This window comes from Habropoda laboriosa, unplaced genomic scaffold (assembly GCF_001263275.1).
Source record: "Habropoda laboriosa isolate 0110345459 unplaced genomic scaffold, ASM126327v1 scaffold589, whole genome shotgun sequence".
Taxonomy (NCBI): Eukaryota; Metazoa; Arthropoda; class Insecta; order Hymenoptera; family Apidae; genus Habropoda; species Habropoda laboriosa.
This window is the reverse complement of record NW_017100726.1, coordinates 1-13912: the sequence shown is the minus strand read 5'-3', so window position 1 is coordinate 13912 and position 13912 is coordinate 1. Positions and strand designations below refer to the sequence as shown.

At 45.6% G+C, this 13912-nt stretch overlaps 2 protein-coding genes across 2 annotated transcripts; both read left to right on the top strand.

Moving 5' to 3' along the window:
- The first annotated feature begins 2981 nt into the window (after nt 1-2981).
- On the top strand, nt 2982-4100 carry LOC108577106. The gene has a single exon (XM_017940207.1). The coding sequence runs from the start codon at nt 2982-2984 to the stop codon at nt 4098-4100; it is 1119 nt and encodes a 372-aa protein (XP_017795696.1).
- A 3943-nt stretch (nt 4101-8043) lies between these two features.
- LOC108577105 lies at nt 8044-11022 on the top strand. Its single transcript, XM_017940206.1, has one exon. It carries the CDS (start codon nt 8044-8046, stop codon nt 11020-11022), a length of 2979 nt encoding a protein of 992 aa, XP_017795695.1.
- Nucleotides 11023-13912: the final 2890 nt, after the last annotated feature.

Genomic DNA, 13912 nt, shown 5'->3' with positions numbered 1-13912 from the left:
TCTTAAACTACGATACGCATATTTAGTTACATATTAAACTTGCATGAAAATATACTTAAACCTAGACTGAACAATAAATCATAAAGTGTTATGTACATTCTTATAGTCGTTTTTGCAAAGTAAAAATTTATTTACCATTTTCATATTGAAAAGGAGCGAGTACAACAAAATTAAAAATATTCTTAGAAAGTTCCATCTTTTGTGATGCGAATGAAAAAAGGATAGACTACAACATATTACAGTTTCATCAAAATCGGAATTGGAATGGAGTAACCGGTGGTAAATCGAGAAACGCGTTCACAGTATGCGTTCAGTCTCGGCCCGGTCCGGACTCGTTCCAACGAAATATTCTTTCCAAAGATAGTTGCTGTACGTTCTAAACCATAGAAGAATATTTGACCGGAACGGGAGCGGACCGCTAGCGTGTATCGAGCCTTATTATTTTACCGCGCTAATCGCATAATGCAGGGTGGGGCAATAACTGTGTCCACCTTGAATGTTGCCGTTATTTGTAATAATATGAAAGAATGTTACATATAAAACTTGCACGGTATAGAGGGGGCATATTGTGATACAAACATTTTTTGCGTGGGTGGAGGTTGTTACGAGTTACGCTTGTTGTGTCCTCACACGGAGCGTAATATTGGTTTGGGTTTGTGGATCGGTCAAAACGTTCACCGTATGAGGGTGATACGTTGTTGACAACAAATCCGACAGGATTGGAACCTTCGGCGTATGTGGTTACTACGCCGTTCTCCTAAGGATGGTAAGGTTTGGAGTTTCAACGTATACGTTGACGACAAGGGGTTGGTGGACCAGTCAGAACGTTTATCGTATGAGGGTGATACGTTGTTGACAATAAATCCGAAAGGATTGCAACCTTCGGCGCATGTGGTTACTACGCCGTTCTCCGAAGGATGGAAAAGGTTTGGTGGTTGTGAGGATAGTACGTATCGTAATGTCGGATATACCTCGAGCGGTAAAGATATATCCTTTGTGAGTTTAACTATTTCGTTACTAATGTTACGAGGAGATGGTTAATTGAATATAGGCTGAGCAATTCTATAGTAACTATATTCTAATAATAATCAAGGAGTTTACAATAAGTTTACAGTGGTTTAAATATGAATTATACAATGGTTGATTCTTGGCTGAGCATGAATCTTCCTTCTCGACTTTACACGGTGAGTACGCGGGGACATCCTAGACCAGTATGTCTAGTTGACACTTACGAATTTAGTATTATACTGGGTTGCTCGAAAGGGAATTGAGCCCGATCTTGTTCGTGTCGAACGATGACTATACAGATTCTGTGCTACTTTAACGTTCAGGGTAACTCTGAACTGTGACTGCCCCTGAGCCCCGAAAATCTTTCCCTTATATACTCCAAAATTTGTATTTTTTGGGTGGTGGGGGCCCTAATTTTCCCATGAGAACGAAACGCGTTCGTTTACTTTATCTGAAGGGGGTGAGCTCTAGGTGGATGTCTCGGCGCCGCCGTGTCGGCTAGTCTGCGTACGTAACAAGGTATAGAGGAGATTTCAAGGTCATCTCTATTTTTTTAATTAGAATGCTATGTTGTTTTTATCGCGACGTGATAGCCGGTGTTGAGAGTGCATGTCTCATCGTCTCTGAACTTATTCTAGTACATGCTGCAATTATCCGTTGGTTCATATTTTCTGGTGTAGTGGGTACTTCTTGATAAACAACATTTTTAAATGCTCCGCGGAGAAAAAATCTAATGGAGTCAAGTCTGGAGAGCGAGCTGGCCAAGAAACTAATCCTCCACGTTCTATCCATCGATTTGGGTAAAGTTCGTTAAGTGCATCTCTTACTCTCCGAGCATAATGTGCTGGACATCCGTCGTGCTGTAACACATCATTTGGTGAACGTATAGTGGTACATTTTCTAATAAAGTCACCAATGTACTTCGTATAAAGTGTTCATATCGTTCGCCAGTGTTCCGTCGCGCAGGTACGGAACACGTGGGGTCTTCGTTGACCGGGTTTACCTGTATAGGTTTACAAAGACGCTTCGTAGCTCCGCGAAAATATAAGTAACTTCTTACAAAACAATGGCTTTAGAATTTCTACTTTTCTGCGTCCTCAATAGCCGAAGACGTGACATAAACCAGATGTTCCTGAAGAGTCAATCCACACGTCCGTATAACGGCGGAGGGTTGACCTGGCGGGAAGTTCCGACGTGTCATCGAAGAACAGCGAAGATTCCACGTACCCGCAGGTATCGCCCCACTCCTTCCAAGGAAAAGGGCGCAAGCGAAGACGTGACATAAACCAGATGTTCCTGAAGAGTCAATCCACACGTCCGTATAACGGCGGAGAGTTGACCTGGCGGGAAGTTCCGACGCGTCATCGAAGGACAGCGAAGATTCCACGTACCCGCAGGTATCGCCCCACTCCTTCCAAGGAAAAGGGCGCAATGGAAGGGTGGGTGACACTCAAGGGGCACGTTGATTGGTAATTTGTACTTTCGTGAAAAACCAATCAGCGTGCCTTCTTGCACTTGGCGGGGGAGACACTGCGAACTCCACGAAAAATCGGGAGATCGACACGAGCTTTCGAACAGATTCACTGGAGCCTTCGAACGAGTTACTTACGAGCTTTCGAGTACATACATACATCTCCAGCGTTCGAGGAGAAACATCAGAGCCTATCATTAGAGTCATTCGAAATTGAGACTTCATCATTCGCGCTCGACCAAACGTTCTACTACGTTCGAGTAGAACAGATATATAATCAATTATCCAAGATTAATTTGTCGGGTAATATTATCGCGAGTGTACGTCGAGTCATTCTATCGGAACGCGACGTGTATCGAAGATACGACGACAGTGATTCAACGAACCCGGATCAGTCGAAACATTTGGTCCTTCGAGCCGGATCCACGACCTACAGACGAGCAACGCTGACGCCTCCGTGGAATCCGGAATCGCCATCACAGAGCGAAACACACGAGGACACATGAAGCGGACCATCCACGACCTACAGACGAGCAACGCTGACGCCTCCGTGGAATCCGGAATCGCCATCACAGAGCGGAACACACGAGGACACATGAAGCAGACCAGGAACGCGTTCACGGCAACCGTTCCAGCCAACGGCAACTCCAGCGACCAGGTCATCAGTCAAGTTAGGCCCGTTACGAGATCATATCAGTCATTTGGTGACCACGCGAAATCACTTCCTACCCGTATCATATACAATTTTCCCACTTCCGACAAAATGGCAACGGAACAACGTATTAAAGAATTGAAGGATAAACGGCGATCCTTCAAAGCGCAAATCACGATGTTCGGGAATTACGTGGAGAAATATCAAGACTCTCTTCAAGAGTTTTTTAAAATTAAGGAAAAGACAGAACGACTGCACGCGCAATATATCGGTTTTAGTTGGGGACAAGACGTTTTCGACGGCTCCGTTAAATCGAGCAGCGGATTATCTCTTAATGACACGTTGTTAGCCGGGCCCACAATACAGAGCGACCTATTTTCGTTATTTCTGCGATTCAGGATGCACGTGTACGTCATGATCGGAGATATAGAGAAAATGTACCGACAATTCCTCGTGCGACCGGAAGATCGGGCTTTCCAGCGCATCTTATGGAGAGACGAGAAAAACAACGTGGCTACGTACGAACTGAACACCGTCACGTTCTGTTTAACCGTGGCTCCATATCTCGCCATACGATGCGTACTCCAGTTCGCGGACGACGAGAAAGACCAATTCCCGGACGTTTCAACGACCGTGAAGCGGGATCTATACGTCGACGATCTACTAACTGGAGCTAACACCATCAAGGAGGCGAGAAAATTACGTATAGAAATTCTCAGCCTGTTCGAACGAGGAGGACTGGACCACGAGCAGATCCACCCGAACATCCTAGGCGACCCGACAACTATGAAGACGCTCAGCATATTATGGGACGCGCGAAAGGACAGGATTTTATATACGGTTGAGCCGCCAAGCAGCCAGACGATCACCAAACGAACAATCTTGTCAGCAATTACCAAAATCTTCGACCCGTTGGGACTACTCGGACAAGTAACCATCACGGCGAAAATGATCATGCAACATGATTGACTGGGATGAATAGCTCCCAGCCACTCTCCACACCGAATAGAGCACCTTCGTCAAGCAACTACAATATTGAACAACATCGAGTTCAGACGAAATGTAACACAACGAGCGGTCTGCCACATTGACATACACGGCTTCTGCGGTGCAAGCAAGCGAGCATATGGAGCGTGTTTGTACATCCGAACAAGAAATAAAGCAGGCCACATCAAAACGCAGCTTCTCTATGCGAAATCGCGCGTCGCACCGCTTAAAACTATCAGCCTCGCACGGTTAGAATTATGCGGTGCTGTGTTCCTGGCATCGTTATATGCCACCGTCCGAGGAGCCATCACACACATCCGCAATGCAGTATTCTAGACCGATTCCACGTAAAAGAACGACGCAACTGAAATCGCGCACGCGTCAAGATCTATGTCGCCGTATTCATCTGCCTCGCTACGAAAGTGGTTCATCTCGAGGTTGTAAACGACATGACCATAGAGGCCTTCATCGCGGCTTTAAAACGCTTTATGGCTCGACGAGGACTATGCCGCAACATCTACTCCAACAACGGCACGAATTTCGTTGGCGCGAACAACGACCTGACGGAGGTACACCAGACACTCTAGCAGGACGACAAGGTACGAAGATTCCTTACAGACAAGGAAATCACGTGGCACTTCATGCCTGCCTTGTCACCTCATTTCGGAGGACTTGGGGAGGCTGCCGTAAAGTCGTTCAAACACCACGTGAAACGCGTTGTCGGTGAAGAACTCAACACGTTTGTTATTGAAGTCGAGGCAATCCTCAATTTCCGTCCGTTAACTCACCTCTCCTCAGATCCTAACGATCCTTCCGCATTGACTCCGGGTCACTTTTTGATTTGTGGTTCTTTGACGAGCGTACCCGAGACTAATTTCAGCAAAACACCAGCCAATCGATTATCAAATTGGCAGGAGATACAGAAGGTGAAGCGAGATTTTTGGTCGAGATAGTGCAAGGAGTACATCAACCATCTGAACGTGCGGCAGAAATGGACCAAGGGCTCACACGATATCAAGGAGGGAACAGTGGTCGTCCTCAAGGAGAACAATCTCCCACCACTGTTCTGGCATCTGGGGCGAGTCGAGGAGATTCATCCGGGCGCAGACGAGATCATCCGAGCAGTCACCGTGTGGACCAGCAAGGGTATTTATAAACGCAACGTGAAACAGCTGGCACCCGTTCCCGACCAAGGTTCAACGTAGGCGTTGGTGACCAGTGATATAAAGACAATAATTCCGATCAATGGACCACAAGCGTTGGAGTGGTTTTCGTTCGATGTATTTTGATCAGTAGTACCTCTCAACGGGGGGAGCACGTTCTGCCGCGCAGGTACGGAACGCGTGGGGTCTTCGTTGACCGGATTTATGGCACGCTTGCACCAGAAGGTTATTTTTGAGAACAAAGAGCCTTTTTAGCTCCGTGAAAATGTAAGTAACTTCTTACAAAACAATGGCTTTAGAATTCCTACTTTTCTGCGTTCTCAATAGCCGAAGACGTGACATAAACCAGGTGTTCCTGAAGGGTCAATCTACATGTGCGTATAACGGCAGAGGGTTGACCTGGCGGGAATTTCCGACGCGTCATCGAAGGACAGCGAAGATTCCACGTCCCCACGGGGGAGTCACTGCAGACCACGAAAAATCTGGAGATCGACACGAGCTTTCGGGTACATACATACACACATCTCCAGCGTTCGAGGAGAAACATCAGAGCCTATCATTAGAGTCAATCGAAATCGAGACTTCGTCATTTGCGCTTGACCAAACGTTCTACTACGTTCGAGTAGAACAGATATATAATCAATTATCCAAGATTAATTTGGCGGGTAATAGTATCGCGAGTGTACGTCGAGTCATTCTATCGGAACGCGACGTGCATCCAAGATACGACGACAGTGATCCAACGAACCCGGACCAGTCGAAACAGCCAGTAAGATTTCCATCGATAAAATGCGGTCCGATTATTCCGACTATTCCACACCACACGTTAACTGATCATTATCGTTGATGCTCAACTTGTCATAACCAGCGTAGATTATCGATACTCTAGTAATGCATATTATGCAAATTGAGATTTCCATGGTTAGTAAACGTAGCTTCATCGGTGAACAGTATTGAAGAAACTATAGTTTCATTCATTTGTATTTTATGTAGAGCCCGCTGACAAAATGCGACACGATTCATAAATTCCGTACCGTGTAAGTTTTGATGGAGAGTAATATGGTATGGATGAAATTTATGCCGTGCACGCATTCGTAGGACACTCCTACTGATAGCCGACTCACGTTTAGTCTGTCGTGAACTACTCTGCGAGTTATGAGCTGCAATTGCAAAAACACTAACTTCATTTCTTTCATCAGTTGCTCTTTTACCACAACTGCTCTTACGTGTACCTAAATTTCCGATTTCTTTCAATATTTTGTACAATCTGTGGTAATAATTGTTGTTGGATACAGCTTCAACAATTTTATTCGTTAATAATTAAGATACAATAAATGAGTTGGAAGTGTTCTCGCTCGTGCTAGGACTCTTTTTCTCTCTGTCTGGTGCTCGACGCCGGCTGCCTATTGTTATATAGCCGGTCGACGACGGCGAGGAGAGAGACAAGGAGCCTTGGTGTTTGTGGCATTAGACTAGTGAGTTCATTAGCCTGAGGTGGTTGACACGCGAGCGATGACCATTTGGTAAACAGTAGACTTGGCGAAAGAAGAAGGACACGGTTATGTTTCTCTCGTCGTCGTCTGTTCTTATGTGTGGTTTTTGCTACTACAAATCTTTGAAATGTTCTGTGCGAAGGATGTGTACGATTTGGCTATCGTTCAGCATACAAAGCTTGAGCTCTTATCGAATTTTGTCGCATTTCTCTATAAATGAGGTTCATATCCACTTGCTCTTCAAAAGAAAACTTCATTTTGATGATCACACTACTACATGATTTAGCAATCAACTGAGACCGACTACCGATATTTCATATTAATATTACGAACTGCCGGGATGTTTACATTTCTAGCTACACGTGATGTATTGCCACAACATAAACAGTGTTATAAGACCATTCATTTACATAAAAGTGAAGATATATGAAATACAGTATGTCCTGGAATAAGTTCAGAGACGATGAGACATGCACGTGATGCAGCGATACGAAGATTGCAACTTTGCATTGACGCAAACAGTCGAACATCTCCTGTAATGTAAGAAAGTTTATTTTACTACCCCACATTTGACTTTGCATGACGACTCAACACCGGCTATCACGTCGCGATAAAAACAACATAGCATTCTATTTAAAAAAAATAGAGATGACCTTGAAATCTCCTCTACATCTCCACCCACGCAAAAAATGTTTGTATCACAATATGCCCCCATCTATACCGTGCAAGTTTTATATATATATATAACATTTTTTCATATTATTACAAATAACGGCAATATTCAAGGTGGACATTTAACGGTCGCAAAACGCGGGGGGAATGGTGTGGAAGAGGGAGAGGAGAGAGGAGGGGGGGTATACTCTTGTTTGGCGGGGATACTGACCACTTCTTTTTTTGTAACATACGTTTATTGTGCCGATAAATAAAACAATATATACAACAGGTACAACAAACCAAAAACGTACAAAGGATGAATTTGGCTTAAGTGTAATGAGATCAATGGCTCTAGGATAGAGCACTCGTAATCTTAACAGTAATCTTACTACTGAAGAGCGCGAATGCGAAGAACATTTCGGGAAGCACGTGCAACGCAACGACATCGGACGCTACACCGTTGCACTGCCGTTCAATGAGAAGAAAAATCACCTCGGGGAATCACGATCTCGCGCCCTGACGCGCTTCTTCTCATTGGAACGGAAACTAAATAACAATGCCGCGTTGCGCAACGAGTACACCGCGGTCATTAAGGAATACCTCGAGCTAGGGCACATGAGACAGGTAAAAGAAATCGACGCACCGGGTTTCTACCTGCCTCACCACGCGGTCTTTAAAAACACGAGCGCGACGACAAAGGTCCGCGTGGTTTTCGACGGCTCCGCTAAATCGAGCAGCGGATTATCGCTTAATGACGCGTTGTTAACCGGGCCCACGATACAGAGCGACCTACTTTCACTGCTCCTGCGATTTAGGATGCACGTCTATGTCTTGACCGGCGACATAGAGAAAATGTATCGGCAATTCCTCGTGCGACCGGAGGATCGAGCCTTCCAGCGCATCTTATGGAGAGACGAGAAAAACAACGTGTCTACATACGAGCTGAACACCGTCACGTTTGGTTTGACAGCAGCTCCATATCTCGCCATAAGATGCGTATATCAGCTCGCGGACGACGAAAGAGAACAATTCCCGAACGCTTCGACGATTGTGAAACGGGATCTCTACGTCGACGATTTGCTCACCGGAGCTGACACGATCAAGGAGGCGAGAAAACTGCGAAGCGAAATCCACAACCTGTTCGAACGAGGAGGATTGAACATCCGTCAATGGGCCTCGAACGAACCACAGCTTCTCGCAGGACTGGACCACGAGCAGATCCACCCGAAGATCCTAGGCGACCCGACCACCATGAAGACGCTCGGTATATCATGGGACGCGCTGAAGGACAGGGTTCTCTACACGGTCGAGCCGCCAAGCAGCCAGAAGATTACGAAACGAACGATCCTGTCAGCAATTGCCAAAATCTTTGACCCGTTGGGACTCCTCGGCCCAGTAACTATCACTGCAAAGATGATAATGCAACGGCTATGGCAACTGAAGATCGACTGGGATGAATCGCTCCCAGCCAATCTCTACACAGAATGGACCACCTTCGTCAACCAACTGCAACTGCTGAACCACATCGAGTTTCCACGCAACGTAACCCAACGAGCGGTCCATCACATCGATATACATGGTTTCTGCGATGCGAGCGAGCGAGCGTATGGTGCGTGTTTATACATACGAACGATAAACAGAGCAGGCCACATCAGGATGCAGCTTCTTTGTGCGAAATCGCGCGTCGCACCACTCAAAACCATCAGCCTCGCACGTTTGGAATTATGCGGTGCGGTGCTCCTAGCATCGTTATATGCCACCGTCCGAGGAGCCATCACACACGACATCCGCAATACGACATTCTGGACCGATTCTACCATAGTTTTAAATTGGATCCACACACCACCGAACACACTGAAAACTTTCGTAGCAAACCGCGTATCCGACATACAGACGAAGACGGACGTAACGACATGGCGACACGTGACATCACATGACAATCCGGCCGACTTATTATCGCGAGGACTGACGCCCATACAATTCCTCGAAACCGACCTCTGGCGACGCGGACCTAGGTGGCTCTCAACCGTCGAATCGGAGTGGCCAACATCTAAGTTCGCGATCACAACCGACGTGCCAGAGCGAAAGAAAATCACATGTCTCGCCACCACCACAGTACACACGGACGACATCATAACGCGGTACTCTTCGGCCACAAAGCTAAAACGAGTCGTAGCTTATTGTTTGCGCTTCCGACCAAACCATCGCACCAATGGACCTCTCACCGTGCAAGAGATCCAGGAGGCCACCGTACGCATCGTTAAAATCGTGCAGGCAATCGAATTTAAACAGGAGATCCACAATCTGACATCGGGAACCACATTATCTTCAAAGAGCAAGCTTCGTCCGCTCAACCCGTTTCTCGACAGCAAGGGAATTCTACGCGTCGGAGGACGCCTTCAAAACTCCTCACTGCCGTACGCTCAAAAGCATCCGGTACTTTTACCAAGAAACCACCATCTGACCACGTTGATTATTCGCGACTCACACATGAATAATCAACACGCAGGCATAACATCTACCCTCAATGACGTTAGGCAAACGTACTGGCCTATCGATGGGAAAAATGCAACGCGCAAAATCGTGCGACAGTGCGTCAGATGCTTCCGAGTGGATCCACCTACGGTAGACTACGTGATGGGTAATTTACCGGCAGCTCGCGTCACCGATAGTCGACCATTCCACAACAGTGGAGTCGACTATTGCGGCCCATTCTACGTAAAGGAACGGCGCAATCGTAATCGTGCGCGCGTTAAGGTCTACGTCGCCGTATTTATTTGCCTCGCTACGAAAGCGATACACCTAGAGGTTGTGAGCGACATGACCACCGAGGCCTTCATCGCGGCCTTAAAACGCTTCATGGCTCGAAGAGGACTCTGCCACAACATTTATTCCGACAACGGCACAAATTTCGTTGCCGCGAATAACGAGTTGACGGAGGTATACCAGGCGCTCCAGGAGGACGACAAGGTCCGAAGATTCCTCACGGACAAGGAAGTCACGTGGCACTTCATGCCTGCCTTGTCACCTCATTTCGGAGGACTTTGGGAGGCTGCCGTGAAATCTTTCAAACACCATGTGAAACGTGTTGTGGGTGAAGAATTGTTTACGTTCGAGCAATTCAACACCTTCGTCATTGAAGTCGAAGCAATCCTAAATTCCCGTCCGCTATCCCCCCTCTCCTCAGATCCCAACGATCCTACCGCACTGACTCCGGGTCACTTTTTGATTGGTGGTTCCTTAACGAGCGTACCCGAGACTGATTTCAGGAAAACACCAGCCAATCGCTTATCAAATTGGCAGCACATACAGAAGGTGAAACGAGATTTCTGGTCGAGATGGTACAAGGAGTACATCAACCATCTGAACGTGCGGCAGAAATGGACCAAGGGCTCACACGATATCAAGGAGGGAACAGTGGTCGTCCTCAAGGAGAACAATCTCCCACCACTGTTCTGGCATCTGGGGCGAGTCGAGGAGATTCATCCGGGCGCAGACGAGATCATCCGAGCAGTCACCGTGTGGACCAGCAAGGGTATTTATAAACGCAACGTGAAACAGCTGGCACCCGTTCCCGACCAAGGTTCAACGTAGGCGTTGGTGACCAGTGATATAAAGACAATAATTCCGATCAATGGACCACAAGCGTTGGAGTGGTTTTCGTTCGATGTATTTTGATCAGTAGTACCTCTCAACGGGGGGAGCACGTTCTGCCGCGCAGGTACGGAACGCGTGGGGTCTTCGTTGACCGGATTTATGGCACGCTTGCACCAGAAGGTTATTTTTGAGAACAAAGAGCCTTTTTAGCTCCGTGAAAATGTAAGTAACTTCTTACAAAACAATGGCTTTAGAATTCCTACTTTTCTGCGTTCTCAATAGCCGAAGACGTGACATAAACCAGGTGTTCCTGAAGGGTCAATCTACATGTGCGTATAACGGCAGAGGGTTGACCTGGCGGGAATTTCCGACGCGTCATCGAAGGACAGCGAAGATTCCACGTCCCCACGGGGGAGTCACTGCAGACCACGAAAAATCTGGAGATCGACACGAGCTTTCGGGTACATACATACACACATCTCCAGCGTTCGAGGAGAAACATCAGAGCCTATCATTAGAGTCAATCGAAATCGAGACTTCGTCATTTGCGCTTGACCAAACGTTCTACTACGTTCGAGTAGAACAGATATATAATAAATTATCCAAGATTAATTTGGCGGGCAATAGTATCGCAAGTGTACGTCGAGTCATTCTATCGGAACGCGACGTGCATCCAAGATACGACGACAGTGATCCAACGAACCCGGACCAGTCGAAACAGCCAGTAAGATTTCCATCGATAAAATGCGGTCCGATTATTCCGACTATTCCACACCACACGTTAACTGATCATTATCGTTGATGCTCAACTTGTCATAACCAGCGTAGATTATCGATACTCTAGTAATGCATATTATGCAAATTGAGATTTCCATGGTTAGTAAACGTAGCTTCATCGGTGAACAGTATTGAAGAAACTATAGTTTCATTCATTTGTATTTTATGTAGAGCCCGCTGACAAAATGCGACACGATTCATAAATTCCGTACCGTGTAAGTTTTGATGGAGAGTAATATGGTATGGATGAAATTTATGCCGTGCACGCATTCGTAGGACACTCCTACTGATAGCCGACTCACGTTTAGTCTGTCGTGAACTGCTCTGCGGGTTATGAGCTGCAATTGCAAAAACACCAACTTCATTTCTTTCATCAGTTGCTCTTTTACCACAACTGCTCTTACGTGTACCTAAATTTCCGATTTCTTTCAATATTTTGTACAATCTGTGGTAATAATTGTTGTTGGATACAGCTTCAACAATTTTATTCGTTAATAATTAAGATACAATAAATGAGTTGGAAGTGTTCTCGCTCGTGCTAGGACTCTTTTTCTCTCTGTCTGGTGCTCGACGCCGGCTGCCTATTGTTATATAGCCGGTCGACGACGGCGAGGAGAGAGACAAGGAGCCTTGGTGTTTGTGGCATTAGACTAGTGAGTTCATTAGCCTGAGGTGGTTGACACGCGAGCGATGACCATTTGGTAAACAGTAGACTTGGCGAAAGAAGAAGGACACGGTTATGTTTCTCTCGTCGTCGTCTGTTCTTATGTGTGGTTTTTGCTACTACAAATCTTTGAAATGTTCTGTGCGAAGGATGTGTACGATTTGGCTATCGTTCAGCATACAAAGCTTGAGCTCTTATCGAATTTTGTCGCATTTCTCTATAAATGAGGTTCATATCCACTTGCTCTTCAAAAGAAAACTTCATTTTGATGATCACACTACTACATGATTTAGCAATCAACTGAGACCGACTACCGATATTTCATATTAATATTACGAACTGCCGGGATGTTTACATTTCTAGCTACACGTGATGTATTGCCACAACATAAACAGTGTTATAAGACCATTCATTTACATAAAAGTGAAGATATATGAAATACAGTATGTCCTGGAATAAGTTCAGAGACGATGAGACATGCACGTGATGCAGCGATACGAAGATTGCAACTTTGCATTGACGCAAACAGTCGAACATCTCCTGTAATGTAAGAAAGTTTATTTTACTACCCCACATTTGACTTTGCATGACGACTCAACACCGGCTATCACGTCGCGATAAAAACAACATAGCATTCTATTTAAAAAAAATAGAGATGACCTTGAAATCTCCTCTACATCTCCACCCACGCAAAAAATGTTTGTATCACAATATGCCCCCATCTATACCGTGCAAGTTTTATATATATATATAACATTTTTTCATATTATTACAAATAACGGCAATATTCAAGGTGGACATTTAACGGTCGCAAAACGCGGGGGGAATGGTGTGGAAGAGGGAGAGGAGAGAGGAGGGGGGGTATACTCTTGTTTGGCGGGGATACTGACCACTTCTTTTTTTGTAACATACGTTTATTGTGCCGATAAATAAAACAATATATACAACAGGTACAACAAACCAGAAACGTACAAAAGGATAAGTATGACTAAGGTACAACTTTGGTCGCAGGTCGAGCTCTCGCGATCTTAACACTAACTTAATCTATCGCGCTTATCGCTTAATATAATACTTTTCCTTAAAGCTAACTTAATCTAGAAGGCAGTCTTATGTGTATAGAAAGGCACTTAAAAAAACTATACATTTTTTTGGTTTCTTTACAGCCGCAAAAATGGGAGGGGGAAGGGAAGGGAGGAGGAAGGGAAAGGGGAGTAGGAGTATATACTTATGTTATTTTATGCTAGTTTTTTTTTTTTTTATCCTCTAACTTAACATTACGTGTTTGTGCTAGTTCAGGAGAACTATGTTATGCTAAGAATGTAGTATTTTATGTGTACGTTGAACTAGTACGATTATACACACTCACTCTCGCGCATTCAAACCCCCATTCATACACCCATTCATCCATAATCGCACGCCTATATGTTTGTACGTCCATAGGCTTAT

Coding starts and splice junctions, on each gene's coding strand:
- LOC108577106 (XM_017940207.1), top strand. CDS start 2,982: ATGAAGCGGACCATCCACGACCTACAGACGAGCAACGCTGACGCCTCC.
- LOC108577105 (XM_017940206.1), top strand. CDS start 8,044: ATGAGACAGGTAAAAGAAATCGACGCACCGGGTTTCTACCTGCCTCAC.